Genomic DNA, 23,920 nt, shown 5'->3' with positions numbered 1-23,920 from the left:
AAACTGATTTCATCAGATACCAGTCTGTTTGTTCTGGTTACTGAAGACACAACCACACACGCATCCTCCCAACCTTGACGCCCCTCACTTCCACCTTTGGCTGCGGTTCCACTCAGAAAGGATTCATCAAAGACTTAAAGGCAAATAATAAATAATTTTTTTAAATAAAGGCTAATCATCTAATCAGCTTTCCTAAGGCCCCTGATAATTGGTGCTAAGACTCTGAAGCTACTCTCAAGAGTGCAACTTGAGTTTTAGAGTAACATTTCCATAGTACTTAACTCAATATCTTACCCTTTTTCTCTTTCTCTTCCAGTCTATCTCCATGTTTTTCTTTCCAATCTTTACTCCTTAAGTGGTCATAATTTCAGTTGTATAATACTTTAGAAATAAACAGAACACTTTAACCTTTAAATTAAAAAACTGAGTTGTTTTTTAGATCCACATGGTCTTCAAATGTCCTTTTACCCCTGGAGGAAAATTACCTCCAATAGAAAAATTTCTACACATTTATCCTTCCTTCTTTCTCCTTCTTAATGCTCTCACACCCACATATCCTACAACCATCTACTAAATACCAAGTGCCAGGAGCTGTTATAGACCCTGGGATGAATACAAAAATAAATAACCAAACACTGTCTCTTTCCTTAAGGAATTCCTACCTCATAGGGGAGCAAAGTATGCCAACACTACTAGGGACTTATATGTACCAGCTACCCTTATGTAATACTATTTAATAATCATAAAACAACTATGAAGTGAATATTTTCTCTATCATTGAAGCTCAGACACCTAGGGCTCAAAAGGGGGTAGTGATTTATACATTCATGAACAACTCACCCTATAATTAGTATAAATATCCTTTTACACTATTCCACTGAGAAAGATGCATGATAGCTATGCTAAAACAAAAATGTAATAATGGCAGATAACATTTGCTGTATACTTGCTATGTGCAAGGCACTCTTCCAACAGCTTTATACAGTTTGTCTCATTTAATTTTTACAATGACTCTGAGACAGGTATTCTTTTTTTTTAATGGCCTGAAAATATGTTTAGTCTATTAAAAGGAGTAAACAGCGTAACTCTCTTAGGAAATGAAGCTCAAAAGGGGAGCAGTTAAGGATAATAAGCCCAAAAGTGCAGGCAGTTCTTACTCAAAAAAGAATTGCTTGGTAGGACTTGAACATTTCATCAATATCTACACTGAGAAAGGTGACACTTAACTGATCTCTATTGGACCACTTTATTCTAAAAATTATCTTTCTGACTGACCTCAATGCCATATATTAAAAGGAATGGCAAGTCAGAAAAAATTGCAGCTGACTAGTCATTCAACTGGGGAAAGAATCGTCAATTTTTAAAAATACTTTTTTACCTTTTTGAAGCCAATCATCAATAATGGCTACCTTTCAAGGAAAGGTAAATATCACCTGAATAGCTGCCACAGCTCTGAAGCTCTACATGAGTAGGATTTCGGGGTGTTAATCTAGCTGTAGAAGAGACAGGAGTCTTGTCTTGAAGCTGTATTGATACAGCAAGCACATTACGTATATCATATGTTACAGATCAATAACCATGGCAAAGCTTTCTAAAAATGCTTTTATTCACATTTTGTGTCAAGACTGAGAAACATCAAAACACCAATGTGTGGTGGGGGCCAGGGAGGGGAGATGAAAAAGAGGAAAAAGAGAAGGAATGGGAGCCTAACCTCAGAAGAGGTATGCTGGCATTTGTTTTTATGAAATAAAAAGATATTTTGTTAAAAAAATTAACAAAAAAACTGAACATGAATGTTTATCCTAGCATCGTAAAATGTGTAGCATGGAGCCTGCACCTCCTGGTTTTGAGACTCTATTAAATCTCTGAATATCTGATCTAAACTCAATTACAACTAGAGTGAAGAAATAATTTCTAGTTTTCAGAAACCGGAAAATTTACCAAAAATGTGCTTAAGAACACTAGATTATTTGCAAGTCAATCATCTCAAGAACACTTAATGATTGGTCTTCTTTCGAGGAATCATGCAAAGGCAGAAGAAATCACTTAAGGAGTGAAGAGAGAACTGAGGGACCTCACAGAGGGTGCCGGGGCATGTGGCTTTCAGAGTTGTCATCTTCGTACTTCACCAGCCTTCTTTGTATTCATAATAAGAGCCAGATAAAATAATGTTCTTGATTTCAAAACAACAGACCTAAGCTAAAATATATTCAAGAAAAGTTAATTGGATAATTTAAAAGACAGACAGCAAAAGCAATAAAATAAAATGACTCAGTTCTCAGGAAGTCAACCAGCATTACTAAACTCTGATAAGAAGTTACCAAACAAAGGGACACTGTTCTCTCTCTTAAGTAGTTTGCGATCTTCAGGACCTTAGCCGATTTATTTCATTTCAGAAGACAAGTTCCCTGGCAAGTTTTAAAACCACTTCTCAATTATAGTCACTGAGGAAGCCAGGAGAATTTTAGAATCATGCGGGACTGCAGAGGCCCTCCAGTGAGGCTCCGAATACAAGGAAGTCTTCTCCTTCATCTCCTCAACAGAAGTCACTCTGTACCCTTTGCAGAATGCCTGCCTGTACAGGCTTCTTTCTGTATGCTCTCTACAAACTGGAAGGAATCAGTCTCATTGTTGGTCAGGTCTAAGTACAGATCAAAGGAAATAATGCTACTATATTTGAAATGTAAAAGGTATAGAGATATAAATATTATAAATATATCACCTTTTAATTTTAATTTTTCATGAATGTCAGCAGCATTCCAGCATCTTATTTTTAATACTTAATCTGTTACCAAGCATCAGCCATTTAGCTTGCTCTGGGCTCCCCATATTTAACACAAAAGGAGCTGAAGGACCGAGCTCTTGGTTGCACCCCATTAGAGACCTCCTTCTGGCCTACTCTTCAACCCTGACAAGGCATCCAACTAACCCATGTCTTTTTTATTTACCACATTTCAGAGATTACTTTTTATGAGTATCCCCCACAAAATTTAAGTTTATTTTGTTCATTTATTTTGCCTAAGAGCACAAAGTAAATGTTCTATAAATATGTTAAATGAAAGAAGTGAAGTATGTCAAATGCTTTATCTACAGATTTTCCTAATCTACCAACGAAGCAATGCTTTCAAAGAAAAAACAAAATGAGATTAGTGTAATAAGGCATATTCCTAGTGAACACACGAAAGATCCTATTAATCATGATATTCTTTTCTAAATGCTTCTACATCTTCACTTTTTTATAATTTTGCTAGAAACTTATGTCATATTTGTTGATCTGTGTAATTCCTAGAATTCATTCATTCCCTTTTGAACAATTAAGGTACTGTTTGCTCATATGGCTTATCTCTGTGTTTCTCATCTTTATGACTGCTTAAAAATAAAGAAAAATTTGCTGATAGTGGCTTTGAATTCCGGTCTGCAAATTCTTTTGAGTTGGATTAAGTCAGCCAGATGTCTGCTTAAGGCAAATAAAAGTTAACTATTGACCATAGCAGTAGGTATCCACATCCAAAGTTTTAATGCTTACTAACAACTATGATTCTGAATGTTAATACATACATATACTTTATATTTGAAAATGGGTGTCATACTTAGAAAAATACAATTTTGAAAATGATCCAGAGCATATGATCTCTTGCACAGATGAATAATTACATTATTACCAAATGAATGTTACAAAATCATGTGTTTCTTTTCCAACATCCATGTCTTCCTTAATAAGGTTATAAACGTTTTTTTTTTAAAGGGTTCTTATCTCTCCAGGCTCAACTATTCATAATAAGTATTTTATATTTATGTCTATTTTATGAAAAAGTAAGTGAAGTTACAACATTTCAGAATCTTTAGTAAGATATTCTTGGTAAAGATGTTCACATGTAGACAGAGTCATTGTGTCATTTAGCCACAGGGATAAGTTCTGAGAAAAGTGTCATTAGGTGGTTTTGTCATCATGTGAAACTTATGAGAGTGTCCTTACACAAACCTAGATGGTATAGCCTACTGCTCCTAGGCTACAAACCTGTACAGAATGTAAGTAACTGTACTGAATACTATGGGCAACTGTAACAGTGGTATTTGTGTGATCTAAAGGTATAGTAAAAATGCAGTGTTATGATCTTATGGGACCACTGTCACATACAAGACACATCCTCAACTGAAAGGTTGTTATGCAGCACAACTGTAGCGTTATATAAAATAAGATCCCTGAATTCCACTTTATGCATCATCCCTTGTGAAGTGAGTTAAAAATTGATATAATATACTCATTCACTTGAATATCATTAGATTCTTTATAATTTAGTTGACGATATTGTTAAAACTTTATTCTACAGGACACGAAAATCTAACCTAAAAATAAAAGTCTATTGCTAAATCTTTTGTTGTGTTTTTGCAAACTATAACAAAAGCCTGAACTCCAATTAAAGTTGAAATTGGTCAACTACTGGGAAGAAAGAACAAAGGCATGTCATATATTTGATGTAGTAAATTCCATTTTTTTCCTCTAACCCTAAATGTCAACGTTCAAATTATACTATGAAAATTTCAAAATTTATCTCCCTCCTTATCGAGGAGCTACGGATGTGAAACTAGGTAAGTCACCCATTTGTACCCATACTATCTAATATGAAAATTATAGTCCTACAGAGGTTTGTTTTGTTTGTGTTTTTTTTTTTTTTTTTTTGAGACAGAGGTTCGCTCTGTTGCCCTGGCTAGAGTGAGTGCCGTGGCATCAGCCTAGCTCACAGCAGCCTCAAACTCCTGGGCTCAAGCGATCCTTCTGCCTCAGCCTCCCGAGTAGCAGGGACTACAGGCATGCGCCACCACACCCGGTTAATTTTTTCTATATATATTTTAGTTGGCCAGATAATTTCTTTCTATTTTTAGTAGAGACGGGGTCTCACTCTTGCTCAGGCTGGTCTTGAACTCTTGACCTCGAGCGATCCACCCGCCTCGGCCTCCCAGAGTGCTAGGATTACAGGCGTAAGCCACCGCACCCGGCCCAGTTTCAATTACTAATACGTGCCAGGAAAACTTAATTCAGTACAGTCTGGTTTTGTTCACCAGTCCCATAGATGTTGATGTCTGTCTCCAATAGAGATAAAATGGGAAGAAAAATTCACGTTAATTACAACAACAGATAGTATTTTCTGAGTTCTAGGAGCTTGCTAAGCTTTTAACAGAAAATATTTTATCAAGGAATCCACATGAGAACTCTATGAAGTAGATTCTTTGTGGAGCCTACCTTGCCAGCTCCAGGCAGACTATCAACCTTTCTCTGGTACTATTGTGTTTTGTGTATTTTTCTAATACTGTCTCTATCAGTGACATATGAGTATCACATACAGGCAGTAATAGAAGTGGTATAGAGAAAGGCATAATAAAGCCAGTCTGGAGTGGCAATGACGATCTCACAGGTATGAGAGCTTCAAGGGGCTTGTAAGATTAAAAACTATTAACAGAATGGTAAACAGGGAAATCAGGCTCAAGCAAGGTCTTCAGTTTTGTTTGACAATTTATATTTCCACATTTGTCTGAAGCACTCGTATTCAAATATAAGCTTAAAATATAATATTAAGAGCAGTGTTTTAATTATCACTATTTGGACTGGTAAGAGTGCCACTCCATTTGCGACGAAGAGTTGCAGACTGGCTTCACTTGAAACATAACTCCATTTTTCATATCCAGAATAAAAATATAGATCATTTAAGAATCAGAACCAGGCCAGGTGCAGTAGCTCACACCTATAATCCTAGCATTCTGGGAGGCTGAGGCAGGAGGATCACTTGAGCTCAGGAGTTTAAGACCAGCCTGAGCAAGAATGAGACCCCATCTCTATTTAAAAAAAAGAAAAAAAAGAATCGAAACAAACTTAAGACCATGGTACTAATTTTTAAATTCTATACATTTAATATCACCTTTAAAAATTTATTACATCATAACACACTTAGATGAATTTTTTGTCCCCTAAATTTATAATCAGATCCATAATGGAAAATAAAGTGTCCTTTTTATTTTTTGAATCCTAGCATTGTGTCTGGCCCAATACAGATGCTTAATAGCTACTTAGTGAAATTTATTATAGAATGAAACATGGATCGGCTGCTAAAAAAAGTACAAGAGGAGATTTTAAATTCTATATTACCATTCTCCAGGAGAAAGATTAGCTGAACTTTGAAAACTTGAGTCACCAGAGAGATGTGAAAGTCATGGAAAATTGATCAGGCCTCTTTACAATCTGGGTGAAATACTGCCCCAACACCCCTCCACACTTGCTTTAATCCCAGGTTCAATTGCTAAGATGCAATTTTGTCGACAGCAATCTCTCTTCCCCACAAATCTCCCTGCCAGGAAAGACAGGAGACATTAGAGCATTAGGAAAGGGTATATACCCTGTAGTAAGTTCGATTCCAGTTCATTCCACTGTCACGTGTAAGTGTGATCACTCTGAGTTCATCCTCAGAGTATGTCAGATCATTACCACAATGATGAAACTTCCATTTTCATACAAATCAACTTCCATTTTTCAGGCTTCCAAGGCAAACGAAGAGATCCATTTCATCCCAGGCACTGAGAACAATGTTAGACTTAAATGTTTTAATTGAACTTAAAAATAATACCTATTTTTCCCAATTACTTTAAAAAGTTGGAAATCACAGATTTGCATCAGAAGCAACGCTAGAGAACATTTAATTACTCCCACCCACTGCACAAAACTATAATATCCTTGATCCAAACTCAGCTCAAAAATTACACCCCAGGGTTATACTGTTTTAGTTTTGATCTATTCATTAAATATTTACTGGATGCCTGCTGTGTACCAGGCACTGGTGGAAGAACAGTAAACAAAATAGAAAAATGTAAACCTTCCTTCATGGACATTATATTCTAGTAAAGAGAAACAAACAAGTAGTAACATAAATATCAGCTAGTGAAAAGTGCTATGGAGAAAAATAAAGCAGGGAGAGCCAGTGGTGAGGGCTGCAACTTTAAGCAGAGTGATCAAGATGACCTCACTAAGAAGAAACGCCCGAGGAAACACAAAGGAGAGAGGGAAAGAGCAATGTGGGTATCCAGAGAGAGCCTTCCCTGCAGAGGAAACAGCCCGTGAAATGGCCTGAACGGATGACTAGCGTGTTCCTGGAGGCTGGGGCAGCTGGAACAGGAGTAAAGGCAAAGGAGAAGGAAGTAGAGTCAAAGAAGAAAGGGGGTTGGGGTGAGATCACATGAGGTGCTGCAGACCACCAGCTTTTGCTCTGAGATGGGGGGCTTTGAGTGGAGAAGTGGCACGGTTTGATTTATATATATATAATTTTTGTTGTTGGTGGTGGTGGTGAGACCGAGTCTTGCTCTGTCACCTGGGCTAGAGTGCCATGGCGTCAGCCTAGCTTGCAGCAACCTCAAACTTCTGGGCTCAAGTGATTCTCCTGCCTCAGCCTCCCTAGTAGCTGGGATTACAGGCGTGCACTACCACGTCAGGCTAATTTTTCTATTTTTAGTAGAGGCAGGGTCTTGCTCTTGCTCAGGCTAGTCCTGAACCCCTGAGCTCAAGTGATCCTCCTGTCTCAGCCTCCCAGAGTGCTAGCTAGGATTACAGGCATGAGCCCCCACACCCGGCCTGATTTATATTTTAAATGAATTGTTCTGGCTGTGATGTGTAAAAAGGCGGCAGAGGAGTCAAGAAAAAGGCATAGTAAACAGGAGATTCTTGCAATATTCTAAGTGAGAGGGTAGAATTTTGGATGGGGTGACAGCAGTGGAAGTGATGAGAAATAGATTCTAGATATAAGGAGGAGCTGGATTCAAAGGATTTCCTAGCAGACTGGATGGAGGGAGAACGTCAATTACAGCTCCTACGCTTTTGGAGCAAGCCCAGAGCAGAAGGCTCTGACCTGGTATGTGGAAGATGGTGGGCAAAGCAGAAGGTGGGTGAGAAGCTGAGTACAAGAGGCCAGAGATCAGGAGAAAAGTCTGAGCTGGAATCTAGATGCGGGAGTTCTCAGCACACAGAAGGCATCCCAGGCCATGAGACAGGATGAGATGCCCAAAGGAGTGAATCTGGAGAAGAGGAGAGCCCTGAGGAGTGATCCTCAGGGATCGCCAAAGTTAAGGGGTCTGGAAGGGGAGGTGGGATCTGCAAAGGAGCCTGAGAAGGAAAAGCCTAAGGAAAAAACCGGGAAAGCGTGGCGTCCCAGACACCAAAGAAAGTGATTTATGAAGGCATGGTCTACTGTGCCACATGCCTTTGACAGGACTGACAACCGCCCCTGGACTGAGCAACCCAGAGGGCATGCCAACCTTGACAAGAGCAATGTCGGTGGAGTGGTAAGGGCGAACGCATGCCTAGAGAGGGTTCGGAAAAGAAGGAGAGGAACTAAACAGGAGAGATACAGGCAATCGTTGCCTGTAAAGAAAAGGAGATAAATGTGACAATAACTGAAAGATGAAGTGAGGCAGAAAAGACTTTTTTTAAAAGATGGCAAAAATAATAGCATGTGTGCGTGCTTATGGGAATGATCCAGTAGAAGGGGAACTCTTATGAGAAAAGGAAAGGGGGAAATAGCTGGAAGGACAGTTGTGAGTAGGAGAGAGGGGCTGGCCTTAGCTAGCTCATCCAGAGGAACAGGAGGAAGACAGCATCTGTGCAAGGGCAGGCCGGGACATGAGGAAACCCTAAAAAGACGAGGGAGTGTGGGGGTGGGAGCTTGTGGAAGCTCTCATTCTCAGAGATAAAGTAAGCAAGATACTGTCCTGAGACACGTAAGTTAATGAGATCCAAGAAATGTATTCCATACATCATGAGATTTTACTAATTCATGCAATGAGTTACAAATTCGGGGAAAACAATATACCCGCACAACTTTCACTTGATTAGATTATAACATTTTTGTTATATCATAGAATAAGAGTTAAAATCTAATTTGTAAAAAAATTCTATTGCTGGAGTCTTCTGTTATTTTTGCGTGTCTATGCATTTTAAAACAAAAACCTGAATTCCAAGTAAAGTTATAACGATGAATATACAGGGAAGAGTAAAAAACTAAAATTTAAAGATGCTTTTGGCATATGTAAACTATATATACAACTTTATGCCTTCTTCCAAACTATATCCAGCTGTAACTTTTTAGGTAGTTGCAATTAATATGTCCATACAACTAGGTTCCATTCTTTGGTTATTATTTATGGGTTTTATATTTTTCTAAGGTCTGCACATGTTCATGTTTTATGGCAATGCATTGTTCTACCAAATACCGTGATCTGCCTAATCACGTCCCAATCACTAGGCACCTGGAAGTTTTCCCCCCAGCTTTATAAAATTACATAATGCACATTTATAAATACCTTTGTGCAAAATTAGTTTTTCTTTATTCCTTATATTATAATCCCTCAAGTGAAATTTCCAGATCAAAGAATATTAGCAGTTTTACAAAGGAACTCCAAGAGCATAGACTTCACCATATTAACCTCTGTATTCCAAGTATTTATTATCTGTTTCAGTAATTCCAGATAAATTTGCTAAAAGAATGAAAAAAAGAAAGACTGAAACATGTTAAACATGTCTGATTATTCTCTAGAATATTCTTTACAGAAAATTATTCCCATTTATTTTACAACCAGAAAATCTATGTCATCATATTTTCCTAGGGCACAACTAGCCCTGAGTTTTTTTCTAACTTGCTAATTTAGCAGGCATGATGTTCTCTTAATTTTCACTTCTAATTATTAACAACACTTAACACTTTCCCAAGAGTTTATTTACTCACCGTATTTTCTCTTGTCATAGACAGTCTACTTAATATACTTTGAAGATAAATATATTTTCTTTTAGGTAAATAAATTTACCACAACATTTTTCCAATTTGTCACCTTGCTTTGAAAATCTCTGCCTGGAGGTTTTAAAAATTATAATCTGGCCAGGTGTGGTGACTCATGCCCAGCTAGTGTAATCCTAGCACTCTGAAAGGCTGAGGCAGGAGGATCACTTGAGGCCAGGAGTTGAAGACCAACCAGAGCAACATAGTGAGACCCGATCTCTACAAAAGATAAAACAAATTAGCCAGGCATGGTGGCACATGCCTGTAATACCAGTTATTCAGCAAGCTGAGGCAGGAGGATCTCTTAAACCCAGGAGTTTGGGATTGCAATGGGCTATAATGACACCACTGTACTCTAGCCCAGGCAATAGTATAAGACCCTGTCTCAAAAAAAAAAAAAAATTATATATAACAAAAGATGTCACTGATATAAGAAAATCACTCATTCCTATTTTTTAAAACTTGACTTAAAAACTAATATATTAATGAGAATATACTATCTAAATTTCATTTATATTATTTTTATTCATATTCTTATTTCATTTTCTCAATTACTTCTTTTTCCCTGTTGTCTTATCTGATTTGTTCAATATCACACTCCTACAAATAGTTGGACCTATCACTGGAATTTTGATTCTGTTCCATTCATCCTTTTCTGATTTTAATATTAACAATATACATTATCACATCATATATTTTATATATATTTATTTGGAGTAATCACGTCTACCTTTCTCTTACTACTGTACCCCAATCTCATTACAATCATTTTGTTACATTCTAGAAAGTATCTTACTGGGATTTTAATTACTAGTACATTAAATACTAATACTAATCTAAGAATATTATCATGACTATTTAGCTTTCACAGTCAAAAACTGGATATATCATGTAACACAGAGGTGAGGCACACACTGGTCCTTGATCAGAAACCTAGGTTTCAATCTCAGTAGTCACTAACAGTGCTAATTACCTACTCTCTCTGCACTTCCTTCAATTCATTCTTTTTTAACCAGCTGACTTTAAGACCCATAATTCATTCTTAAACTAAGGAAAATGCTAACCTTCTTGGTTAATGAGTGAACACAAGTGAAACACACACACCTAAAGGCATGAAGAATGAGCTTTGTTTTAAAGCCTCCTTTTTACAATACCTCTAGCAAGTTGCCTTTAAGTAAGCATTGTAACCTGGGAAATGAAGATTATAGATTTTCACAGATACAGAATGAATTGCAGGGGAAAAAATGGCATAGTTAGAATTCTATGTTCTTTGCAGTATTTGACTAAAATGCATTGGATGAATTCTAACACCAGAAATCATTAAAAACAAATTGATAAGTGAAAGGAGGAATAGTAAACTCCTAAAAATCCTAAATATTTCCCTGACATAGGGTAGAAGTGAATACAATAAAAGATTTTATAAAAATTACCAAATAGCTTACTCTCAAGAGGCATGACAACAGATGTGAACAGTTTGGGTTTTGTGTGTGTTTCTTGCATGTTTTACAGCCTTACCAACTGCCAGGTGGGCCAGAGGCCTGTGGCCGCTGAACAACCTGACATACTCCAGACACCCATGCTATCTCACCTACAAAAAAATTATAGATGGTCACATTACACTGAATTTATGCCTATCTATCCAAAAAGAGTGGGGAAAAAAGGTCTAGAAGCCATTTTCTTTATGACTTTATAGTAAATATTAAAATTAGGTAAACATAGCAATAACTGCATCAGATATTACCCTAATATTAATTTATATGTCTATACATCAAGAAACTTTTAAATCCAGTTAGATGTGTTTGCAACTCCTTTTCAGTCAATATATGAACTGAAAACTACTTGTAGTTTTGAAAGTAAATTAATCAAATATTAAATGGTTAATGTTTAGTCTTTGAATACCATGAACACAATTTTAGTTCCCAATTTTCTCTCTACGTTGTATGGAATGAGTTCCTGACGTGAAGTCATAAACAAAGCCCAAAAATATGACAATGGAGTTTTATATGAATGCTTCCATTATTAAAATTCATTTTATTCCAAGGCTACAAGTTTTTTTTATTAGAACTATTCATTTTTTGGCTCTTAAAAGGCAGATACATCTTTTCTACTTGGAATGGAACTATCTTGTCTATAAATAGGATATAAAATAATTACAGTACAAGACAGACCTAATACTGGTCCCTTACTACTAACCAAGATTATACTCTAACAAATAGATTTACACTTTTACTACCTTTTTTCTTATTCAACCCTTCCATACCACCAAGACAAACTGCTTGCTCATCTCAGTGCTTTACATGTATCAATTCCCATTCCCCCTCACCAGAAAAGTGTCCTTCTCTCAGACTCCATGTTCATGACCTTCTTTAAGACCCAAATCTTATGTAACACACACTGAACACTTGGCAGTACTGCCCCACTTTTAAATTACTCAATCTGTCTTTCCAGTTTGTTCAATTTATATTATAAAGTTTTTTTACTCATCAGTTCCTAGTTAGGATAAATATTAAAATCTAACAAGATTATCTCCCTTGAATGTAAAAAGGCATTATGGCACTGATGGAGATGGTGATACCTAATAACAACAGCTAACGTTCATTAACAGCCAGGCATTTTTACATGCATTAGCTCATTTAATTTCCATGACAACCCTATTTTCTAAGTGCTATTATAATGTTCATTTTAGAGACTCAAAAACTGAGGCACACAGTGGTAATTTGCCAAGGTTACACAGCTTGTGTGTGAATGTTTAACAGTGTTGCTTCACGTTGCCAGGCACGGTGAAAACACCTTACAAATGTGAGCTCATTTAATCCTTGTAAGAGGCAGGTATTAGCCCCATTCTACAGGTGAAGAAAATGAGGCACAAGAGATTTAGTAACTTGACACAGCCACTCAGCTGGCAAGTACCTAGCCATCGAGCAAGGCCAGGCAGTGGAGTAACTACCATGTTACTCCACTTTCTTAATTAACAGCGCAGTAATTAAGTACCTGTCTGAGGTTTCCAGTTTTCAACTACAGCAATATTCTGTTGGGTATTACTTTCATACATTCTTTAGTTTGTTACATATTTAAGAGCTTAATGTGTTAAAAGTATGGTACCAAATGCAGTGGGAGGATATAAATACTATTAATACTTAATTACTTAATGCCCAGGAGTTTCTGGTCTACCAGGAGAGATGAACAATGCTAAAAAAGATAACGTTGCAGGGAATAAAGTAGTCAAACGCCCTGAGTGTGGTTCAGAGAAAGTGCTAACATTGAGCAGAGCCCACAGAGAAAGCTTTCATGACACAGCTGGATGGGGAAGGATAAGTAAACATCCTATAGATACTTCTATCCTGGGATTAACAACATATTACTGTGCTCTCATGTTTGTCTTCCCCTACCAGAAATCGGTCTTTTATGAAGAGGGACTATTTTTATCTCTCTAGCACCCAACAAAGTCATTACTCAGTAAATGGTTGTGAGACGGGGGTAGAGAGAATATTACGGAAAATCACATTCCAAGCAGAGAGAGTATCATGAGCTTAAAGGGAAAAACGGTAAAAGCACGTTTTACATTTTAATTGCTGTATCACAGGCAGTACCTGTGTTGTCCAACTCCTGGAGGCCCCATTTTCACTGTATGCCATGTGAATGCACCCCCTCTAGGGTGAACCAGTGAGAAAGGATCCCCTACACTTGTGTAATACAGCAGTCCTGATTATAGGCATCCTGTTCTCAAACCCTTAGCAAGGGAAAGAAACATTCTAACCAGTTTTGCTTTCCTCATTGTCACTCCTTGATACATGCTATGGGTGGTGGTCTCGAAAACTCATTACACTTAAAGTTTGTGTTTTAAAAGTAATGTTCAGGGAAAAGGATAATCTCTTTGACAAGGGGTGATGGGAAGACTGGATATCCACATATAAAAGAATGAAGTTGGGCTCTTAAATTACACAAAAATTAATTCAAAATAGATTGAAGATGTAAATGCAAGACCTAAAACTATGGAACTCCTAGAAGAAAATATAAGGGAAAAGCTTCAAGACATTGGTTTTGGCAATGATTTCTTGGATATAACACCAAAAGCAGAGGCAACAAAAGCAAAAACAGGCAAATGGGACATCAAACTTAAAAACTGCACATCAAAGGAAACAATCAACAGAGTGAAAAGGCAACCTATGGAATGAAATCAAATATTTGTAAATCCTTTATCTGAAAGAGAGTTAATATTCAGAATACATAAGGAACTTCTACAAACCAACAGCAACAAAAATAACCCACTGAAATAGGAAAAAACTTGAAAAGACAATAGACAATTTTCCAAAGAAGATATACAAACGGCCAACAAGAACCAGAAAAAAATGCTCAAAATCACTAATCATAAGACAAATGTAAATCAAAACCACAATGAAACATCACCTCACATCCATTAGGACAGGTACTATGAAAAAAAACAACAAGTGCTGGGGAGAATACAGAGAAACTGGCACCCTGTGCACTGTAAACAGCCATGTAAAACGCTGCAGCCATTATTAAAATAGTGTGGAGGTTCCTCAAAAAATTAAAAATAAAACTACCACGTGGTTCAGCAATCCCACTTCTGGGTATATAGCCAAAAGAATCCAAAGCAGGATCTCCAAGAGATATCTGCACTCCTATGTTCTGTGCAGCAGCATCTACAACAGCCAAGAGGTAGAAGCAACCCAAATGTCCATCAACAGATGAATGGATAAAGAAAATATGGTACATGTTTACAATGGAGTATTAGGCAGCCTTTAAAAAGAAGGAAACTGGCACAGCATGAGTGAACCTCAAGTGAAACAAGCATGACAAATATGGCATGACTTCACTTAAATAAAGTAACTAAAGTAGTCAAAATCATAGAAACAAAGTAGAAAGGTGGTTGCCAAGGGCTGGGGGTTGCACAACAATGTAAATATACTTAACAATACTGAACTGCATACCTGAAAATAGTTAGGATGGTAAGTTTAACACACTGACTGCCACACTAGAAAAAATTTTTTTTTCCTTGGGGCCCTGCTGTTTTATTACAAAAGTAGAATAAAAACTTCAAAAACAAAATAATCCTAATGTAATAAAAAATGTTAGTTTTTATTATTTCCTGTGCGTGAGTTATATCCAACTTGAAAAATAGTTCTTGCAGTTCCCAAGGTGAAGAGACATGTGAGTTACATATGCTTCACGAGGCCCCAGGCTCAAAACTAGCATAAAGTAAATACAACTCACATGGCGGTTAATGTGTTAATGGGTTTTACCACAATAAAAAAATAAATCTATATTAAAACAAAAAAAATTAATGTTCACATAACATATTGTGGTGAAGAACAAGAACACTAGTTTCAAGAAGTGAGTATCACAGAGTGGCTGAGCACAGACAGACTGAGAAGCCAGATCTCTTTCTTGGGTACAAGTTCTGGCTCCACCTGACAGCTTTTGACCATGAAAAAGTTACTTCATCTCTTTATATTATTTATAAAAAATACATACCGTCATCTCAAAATAAATAGTATTATCCCACTGGGTTATTATGAAGACTGCGTAAATCAGTATATACAAAATGTTTAGAGGTGTAAGCATTCAACAAATCTTAGGTGTCATCATTTCCAGGGTGTTGACAGCTAAATTGCCAATCCACATCCTGCCATGAAGAGTAACTGCCTAGACTTCTCCAGCACAGGACAGGGAGACGCTGAAACCAGATAAAGAACACTGGTACCTCTACCACCACTCACTGGTGACCCACTGTCACACTGCTCAGCCTTGCTCTGAACTGAAACTCCTGCCATGTGGCTTTTGACACACACTGAGGACCACACCATTCCAAACAGTGGCTTCTAACAATAGGGCAAAACAGAAAGCATGCAGTACTCCCAACCGGAATTTAGAAATACCTGTACAACTTGGTTATTTTTTTCTCTACCTCCAGGGAAATTAAATTTTAAATGTGGAAAAAAGTTTGAGGGTTCTCTAGTGAGTACAGATTTTCCTCCTGACAATGGAAGTTTCACTACTATTAGCAATAGCTACTATTAAAATAAAAGTATTGCTACTACTTACTGAGTCTGATAGGTCACAGGAAAAAGGTAAAGAAATGAAAAAAAGCTGCAAACAGGAAGATGTATAAAGGAACCAAGTTTGATCAGAGAGAGAAAAAGAAAATAGACTCATGATTTTGGGTAAAGATGGCAAAGACTGCTTGCTATTTGAGTTCTATTAGCAGGTTCTACATCATTAGAGGTGTTCAAACCAAAGATGTTAGAGTGAAGTCAGTTAACTTTGTGTTCTTACTTTAAGCTTATCATACAAAAGAGGGAAATATGGATGAATGAAAAAGATCAATATTTTCCAAAGAAGTCACGTGAACCCTTTCATATAACTCATGTTAACAGACCTACATCATCTTACTGACACTTGAAGAGGGTGTTGCAACACCCCTAGGCAAACATGATTAGGTCATAATCCTCACTGTAATTCTGCTATGTCAATCTCTAAGCCACCAGACAGAAAAGGGGAGGGGTGGGAACAAAACTGTTAATGTGTGTAAAACAAGGAAACACAAGAAGTCAAAAGAGGCTTTATTTCATGTGTCAGTTTTATACCAATAGGGAGCATAAATTCAATACAGAAGTCCTGCTTTAAAAAAACAACCAAACAGGAGAAAATCAGGGGGAAAAAAGTAGAAAAAAACAAATTTGATTACCCCATCCCTAAAAAAATTTATTAGCTGATTAACTATTTGAAAATCTGGCTGCTTCTGGCTAACTATGCTTACCTTAAATGAAATTCTTTATGGACGTTAATCTCAATATTGCATGATTTTTTGATCAAACAATAGTTTATATTTGCTTTGCACTGAGGAATAAGAATTCAAAGTGCTATTCGGAAAAAAATGTGGCATTTCTAAAAGTATTACTCAACAAGCCATAACATACCAATTATGCAGCTACAAATTGTGTTCCAGCAGAGGGAGTAATAATGAAACAGGCTGACAGAGGGGAAACTGATGTAAACCTAAGATTAATTCAACAAATCCAGTGCTGTGTAAATTAACATGTCAATTCTCAGTAAAGGTTTTAAATATTGGTGAACAACAGAATTTACAGAATTCTTGATATTCCCTATGCAGGCACTAAATCTCCACTTATAATGAACAATAAATGCCAAAACCATGGAGAAAGGGCTAATCTGTCTGCTTTTTCACTGATTGCTAATAGTTATAACAGTACTATGCTCTTGTAATTTGCCTTTTCTAGACAATTTCTCATTTGTTATGCATGGGAGATACATGGTCACAGAAAATAATAAAAAAAAATTGAGCAAACTCACATTCCCTCTCAATCCTATTTTAAGTAAGCATACCTAAATCCTTGATTATAATACTGCTAAACATACCCCTGCAAAATGGGATGGTGCGTAAAGAACATACAAAATAAGGTTAACCCTATTAGAATACAATAATTTCTGGGATGGAAACTTTGTGTCCTATTTGAAATTTGGGTCTTCAAGTTTTAAAAGTTCAGGTGGTGATAGTAGCAGGCAGAGACAACGAAGAAAGCCTGGTCTCAGGACTGAAGTACAAGCAAAACAAACAAGAGGAACCAAAGGAGCCTCTGGTGAAACAAAAACCTAAAATAATGCCCTATTTACAACAGGCACTCAATAAACTATTTGTGTTGCAACTAGTCAAGGCAACCAAACTCTTAAACCAAAATAAATACAAATACCCTGGATTTCTGATGTTTCTGTCTTTCACTATATGACTCACTTAACACCTACACTCTACTGCTTGATATCTTCATCTTTTTCAAAGGTTTCTGTCTCTTCCTATGTCAGTAATTCATGGCCACATGCTATGCTTTACTCACCAAGCACTGGCCATCTCAGCAAAGGATTCCTAACACTAAAAAATTCAAAGAAGCAGAAAGGTTTGGGGAAGTAGGTAAAAGGGCTGAAAAGCAGAAGGGGAAAAGCACACAGAAAAAAAATTAAAACTAAAAAAAATCAGATCAGATTCAAGGGATGTTTAATCTGATTAAATCATTTACAGATGTAATGTAAACAAACCTCTAAAGGCTGTCCCTGTATAGGCAGGGCCAATTAAACCCTATTCAGCCTAACCCCCTCCCCAAAACATTCCAATCTCATAACCACCTCCCATCACCACCCTTCACTCACCTATGCTTCAAACACTGCTTTGATTTTTCTGTGCCTTGTCATCTGCTGTTAACTCCACCTTAAATGCCCAGCATAGTAATAGAAACAGAAAAAACTCTAAGGTTTTGGTTTTTTAATCCTGACTCTGTATCAATGACCTTGCCATGTAACTGCTGTAAACTGTTTCCACATCCAACAACAGGAGACTTGTTTCACAAAGTTAGGAAGATTAAATGAAATAATATACTTTACATAATACAATATATAGATATAACACACAATATAAAATACTACCACTGTGCCTAGTACATACTAAAGCACTAAATAAGCACTTTTCTGTCTTTATCAACATCATGTGCTGAACTCCTACTCACCCTTCAAACTCTAGTTTAAATTTAATCCCTGTTTCTGTAAAGCCTTCCTTAATTCCGTGCTCAATTTATTTCCCCTAAAATACTCAATTGCCCATTCATATGTGTTTCCTCTGGTACCATACAGAAACTTCCACTTTACTTTAATTGCTTGTTTAATGTGCCTTTTGCTCTATTACAGAATGAACACACCTCCAGAGTGGGATTTTTATCTGTTATTACTCCCTACCCCAAATCTGACAGAATCATTAATGGAAGCTAAATTAGCATTTGTGAAATAGATAAATGATTTCATTAAACTATTACAACTAAAACACTTAGATGCCCTTTCAAATATTTTGATAATGTACTATTTTGTTTTTTGAAAGAACAATCCTAACTCAAAGTGGAACCCTACTAGCAACAGAATTAATTTTTTAATGTTTCTGCTCACTATTCATTCCTTTATTCAAAAAGTGTCTCCTGTGTGCCAGGAATAATCAGTGAACAAAATTAACAAAAATCCCTGCCCCTATGGGCCTTACATTGACCACAGGTAAATTTGTGGAGGAAAGAAGCTATCACAACAAACTTGGTTGAAAAAGGTACCAGAAGCCACATTTTGCTACTCATCAACATTTACTAAATATCACAAGGACAAAAACAACAAACCCCTGACCACACATAGAAGTTAACCGCTGGGGAAAAAAAGCATGAAATTAACCCACATTTACTGACTAAACAAGCAGAACTGCTTTAGTGTTCCTCAAAAATGCTCACGTTAGGGACCCATTTCCTTGTAGCTAAAAAAAAATTCTTATGACTTCTCTTTTAGAAGGCTAGTAATCTTTGTGAGTTTTACGGATTTTACATGTACAGCTACAAGCTTTGCATAGATCCTAATTTGGAGTGGGTTTTTTTTGTTTTTGTTTGGTTTCGAATGTGGCCTGTTTCAAAGCCTGTTTATGACCTTAAAACATTTTTCATTTTGTAAATGAAGAGGGCTTTTACAGTACTCTGCCTCAAGGCTCCTATTCCCAAGGGTGTGTTTTCCTGAAGTAAGATGGGCCATATCAGGACTGAATCACTCCCAGCATCCAAACTGGGCTTCTCTGTTCAGCCAACCAGCCCAGAGAGCACAGAATGAGGCTGCAAGATAGAGAAGCCTTCACAGTTCTTGCACGCCAACATTTCCAATCTTACCTCCTGCTTCAACCTCTTTGTTGCATCCACCTGGTTCCCCAAGCATGCCCTATGCTTTCCTTTCTTGACTGATTCCCTTGCTTAGAAGGTCCTTTCCTCATTTCTGTTAAAATATTCCTCAAGTGTCAAAATACCATTCCCATGAGTACGAGCTTCTGGCTTTCCTCTGTCAGAGATAACCGTACCCTCTGCATTCATCAGCCATTTCTGACAGCCTCTCTTACGGACCTTAGCAAGTTCAACCTCCCTTTAGTCCCACCTTGCTATGCTTACTGGAGTATAAACTCCCCTCCCAGTTCTGATCCACAACAGCTGGAAGGGGAACTTACAAGGGCTCAATTTTCATGTCAAATAAAAGAGTAAACATAATACCCAAATTTTTATCCCATGCTTGCCATAGCTCAACACTAGGAAGCTTCCTTTAGAGATCTCTGCAAAACATTACTCAATTTCAAAAATCACAAGATTCAGGTTGACTGAACAAATCTTGCTACCTAAAATTATGTTATTTCTATGTCAGAAGGAAGAAAAAACATCCAGGTGTCCCAAGCAGAGAATGCTGAGAAAAGAATCCTGGTCATGTGACTTTAACAGCAGGTTATTTGTTGAAGAGTCCTGAAGGCACAGGTAGTTTCCATACAAAGAGGTTTCATTTTAGCTGGATTTTTTTTGGTCACTTTGGACTTTAATGTGCCAGCTTAACATTTTACTGAGAGCCTTGCCTTGCTTCACGAATTAATAGCACAATAAACAAGCAAAAGGAAGGTCAGTAATGACAGACTTTGGATACAAAAGGCAGTGAGCTGGCTGTTAGGCTCATGGTTCCCACATGTGGAGTTGAATAAATGACGTTTGCTTCCCTTTGGAACCCAGAGAGAAAAGGTAAAAAGCACACACATCAAACAAGTGGTGAATGCACAGATCAGCAGCAGCCCCAGGTTTAAAGTGCTTTCATCAAGCCCCAGCCAAAGGGAAGAAAATACTTCAACAGCACCCTAAGGGAAACAAAAAACTGAATTATGAAATGAAACATTAAAAAAGCATCAGCGGTGTGTCTTAGAAAAATTACTGGTGAGATTTAAGTCACAACCCCCCACTTTCCCTCAAAACTGCTTTCTAATAATGCTGAGCACATTCCAAATAGCTTTCCACTGCCAAGAATTTGCCAATTGTACCTCCCCTGCTCAGCAAGCCGGGTGAAAAAAAAATTAATGCTGGGGGAACCTTAACGCCTTCATTTTTGAAGTAAATTGCAAACGTCTATCTTGCTGGGCATTTATCCACAGGGGGAATAGCTCCTAAATGAATTCAGGAAGTGAACATGACCTTTAATAATTTGGTTCCCAACTGGAAAGCAGGAGAGGCAGAAAAAAGAGGAGAATGGGTGAATATGGATTTAAAGGAAAAACTTAGAAAAATAAAGAAAAATGGAATTCACTTGGGAAAAGGATAAAAGTCGAGAGAGAGGCAATACAAAAAGCACAGAAGCAAAAGGAGATGCCATCTAAAGATAAATGACTAGAGAAGGAAAGAGGGAAGGGGTAGCAAACAACAGTTATCTAAAACTTAACTCTAAAAATTATCTTACTGTGGCTTTACAACTGAATGGGTGCCAGGCTGGGAACTCTAGGAAAAGAAAAGGGCTAGCAGTGGAGACACAAAGTGGCACAGTGCAGAAGAGATCCTCCTAAACTCAAGAAGAGGCAGCAGGTTGGGCTGGATCAAGGGAAAAGCTGGTGATCAGCTGGGTTCCTGGAAGTGCTTAGAGGCGACAATCACGAGGACTGACTTGTCCGTGGGCGACTAAAGATTCCACGTGGGCTCGGGACAGCGACACCCCCACCCCCCAGGGGAACCTTTGAGGCCGGACTAACAGACTCTGGAGACCAGATAAGTGGGGAATTCTCGGGACCTGGTTGACAACCGACGGGGACCCCAGAGGCGCAAAAGGAACCCAACAACCGGAGTCAAGGGCGGCGACCCCGAGGTCCCGGGCGCCCCTCGCGGAGCCCGAACTCACCGATGCCGAGCCCCACGACCAGGCGGCCGGCGAGCAGCGTCTCCTTGTTGTTGGCCGCGGCCAGCACCGCGGAGCCGGCGGTGAAGAGAGCGCTGGCCAGGAGGATGGCGGCGCGGCGGCCGAAGACGCCGTTGAGGGCGCCGCCAGCCAGCGCCGAGACGGCGGCCGCCCCCACCGTGCTGGACACGAGCAGCTCCTGCCACAGCGCGTCCAGGCTGAGCTGCCGCTTGAGCAGCAGCATGGCCCCCGACACCACCCCGGTGTCATAGCCAAACAGGAAGCCGCCGAGCGCGGAGAAGACGGCCACCACGTACACGAAGGCGGGGGTCTCGTCCTGCTGGAACTGCCGCCGCGCCGCGCGCTCCAGGTCCCCGACGCCGCCGCCGCCCGCGCCCGCGCTCTGCAGGCTGCTGCTCGACTCGGCGGCCGCCAGCAGGCTGCGCTCCCCGGCGGCGCTCGCCGCGTCCGGCTCCTGCTGCTTCCTGCGCCGCTCGCCCATGAGGCTGCTCAGGCTCCGCAGCGTGTACTCCACATTCTCGCTCGCCTTGCGGGACATAGGGCAGGGGCCCGGGGCTCCCCGGGGGAGACGAGGCTACGCGGGCCGGCAGTCCCAGCTAGTAGACAGCCCGAGCCGGCGGGAGCGACAGCCGCCGCCTGCCTCCTCCCGGCTTCCGCTCCTGCTGCCACGGCAGCAGCCGCCGCCACGGCCGCTCCGGGGAGAAAGTTGCTGCCCGCCGCGCTCCGGCGCTGCGGAGTTGGAGCCTGGCGGGTCTCACTCGAGACTCACGCCCCGCGCCTGCCGAGCTGGCGCTGCGGAGCCGGCGGGAGGCGGGGCCGCGGGTCACGTGTAGCCCCAGGCCAGCGGGGTGGGCCCGCCGAGGTGCTCCACCCCCTCCCTGGGCGGGGCCAGGACCAGCCCGCCCCGTTCTCCTAAACCCCGCCCTCCTGCTGAGGCGCGACCTCTGACCTAGGCTGCTTCATTTAGGGCTCTGGCCCCTGTCTAGAATTAACCCTGCCAGCTGGACTGCAGCCATGAAGCAAGACAATGAATGTGGGAATGCCAGGCACGGTTTGGAGGGTAGGGAGACAGCCCCTCAACCAGCCTGGCTTGCCCTCTAACAGGCTGGGAAGGGCCTGGGAAAAAATACACTGGTGTAGCACATACCCTTCCTTTTATAGTATTGTGACATTACTTAGTGTGGTCTACTTCCCTGGCATTAAATGTGTTTGTTCTGGAGCAATTCAGGACTGTGTTCTCCCATTTCCATAACTAGTTTCCTCTCCCATTGCCAGTCCCTCCTCAATTAATGCTTATTTTAAAGGCATGGCACATCTTGATTCTTTGATGACAGAGATAACACCCCTCCCCAGGTGAATCCCAAACCTCCTTTCATGGATCCCTGATCTCTAAAAGAAAGTTCTCATATATACATTCCACTCTTGGGTAACCAGGTGCCCACTGGTAGAAAGTAAACCCAAGAATCTGACTTGGGGTTTGACAGGCAATCTTAACCTCCCTCCCCCAACATGGTAACCACAAGGAAGGATACCTTCTCCCCTGAGAAATCTCCACTGTTGCCTCCATGAGGAGCTATTTTAATTGCCTCATTTGCCGAAAACAAAGCAAAGAAGATGTTATTTGTGACCAACTTTTTATTTAACTGTTGAGTTAATTCCCAGTTATTAGTTTGTTGGGGTTTTTTTCTCCCTCTAATTTAAATATTTTGTAAATTACTTTATATAGTTCCACTTCAGGAGAGAAAGAAGATTTTGTCCCTCTGATTTGCTTTCATTTTCCAGGCTGAGAGCTGGAGATAAAGCTTCATAGGATTCTATTCCTACAATTTCAGTGCTCTTTTATTTCCCTTATTTGAACAAAAGGTTTCTTAGCCCGGAACCCATTTTTCATGCAGTCTAAAACTTTTTCCTTTTAGAGAAAAGGATTTTGAAATCCCTGTTTCAATAAAAAGATAGAGCAGAACTTGTCAAAATTGCTTTCATTTGGATTATCAGTCATGATTATCTCCATAACATAGCACTTTCCTTTCCAGCAACAAGGAAAAATAAATTAATGAACTCAGATGGCTTAACTGTTTAAATTTAACGTTATTGTGTAGCTTTAAAGAAAGCCTCTACTGTCATTTCTAGGGATCAGTTAAACAGAGAGAGCCTTTAGCTCTGAAGCAGTGAACACTTTAATATTCAGACCTCAGAAAAGATTCAGGTGGGAGCGCGCCTTTTTCCCTTCATACTGCTGTATAGTAAAACTGCGTCCCCTGGTGGTGAGCTAATTCACATGACTTCTGAAGAAAAAGGCTCCCCAGATGAGAAGCAGCTGGTGCTGTGACAGTTCCCTCTTGCTGAGATGAAAC

At 39.3% G+C, this 23,920-nt stretch overlaps 1 protein-coding gene across 1 annotated transcript in view; it reads right to left on the bottom strand.

The window, feature by feature from the left end:
• Nucleotides 1–22,347, bottom strand: part of SLC2A13 (solute carrier family 2 member 13) — a 341,466-nt gene extending 319,119 nt beyond the window's left edge. Inside the window, exon 1 of the mRNA XM_045554019.1 lies at nt 21,549–22,347. Coding sequence (XP_045409975.1) covers nt 21,549–22,104 — 556 coding nt within the window. The 5' untranslated portion in view covers nt 22,105–22,347. The remainder of the gene's footprint in view (nt 1–21,548) is intronic.
• Between the last annotated feature and the right edge of the window lie 1,573 nt (nt 22,348–23,920).

The sequence above is a fragment of the Lemur catta genome, chromosome 6, assembly GCF_020740605.2.
Source record: "Lemur catta isolate mLemCat1 chromosome 6, mLemCat1.pri, whole genome shotgun sequence".
In the NCBI taxonomy this organism is placed as follows: Eukaryota; Metazoa; Chordata; class Mammalia; order Primates; family Lemuridae; genus Lemur; species Lemur catta.
The sequence above is the reverse complement of the archived record's forward strand: the minus strand, read 5'-3'. Positions and strand labels throughout refer to the sequence as shown.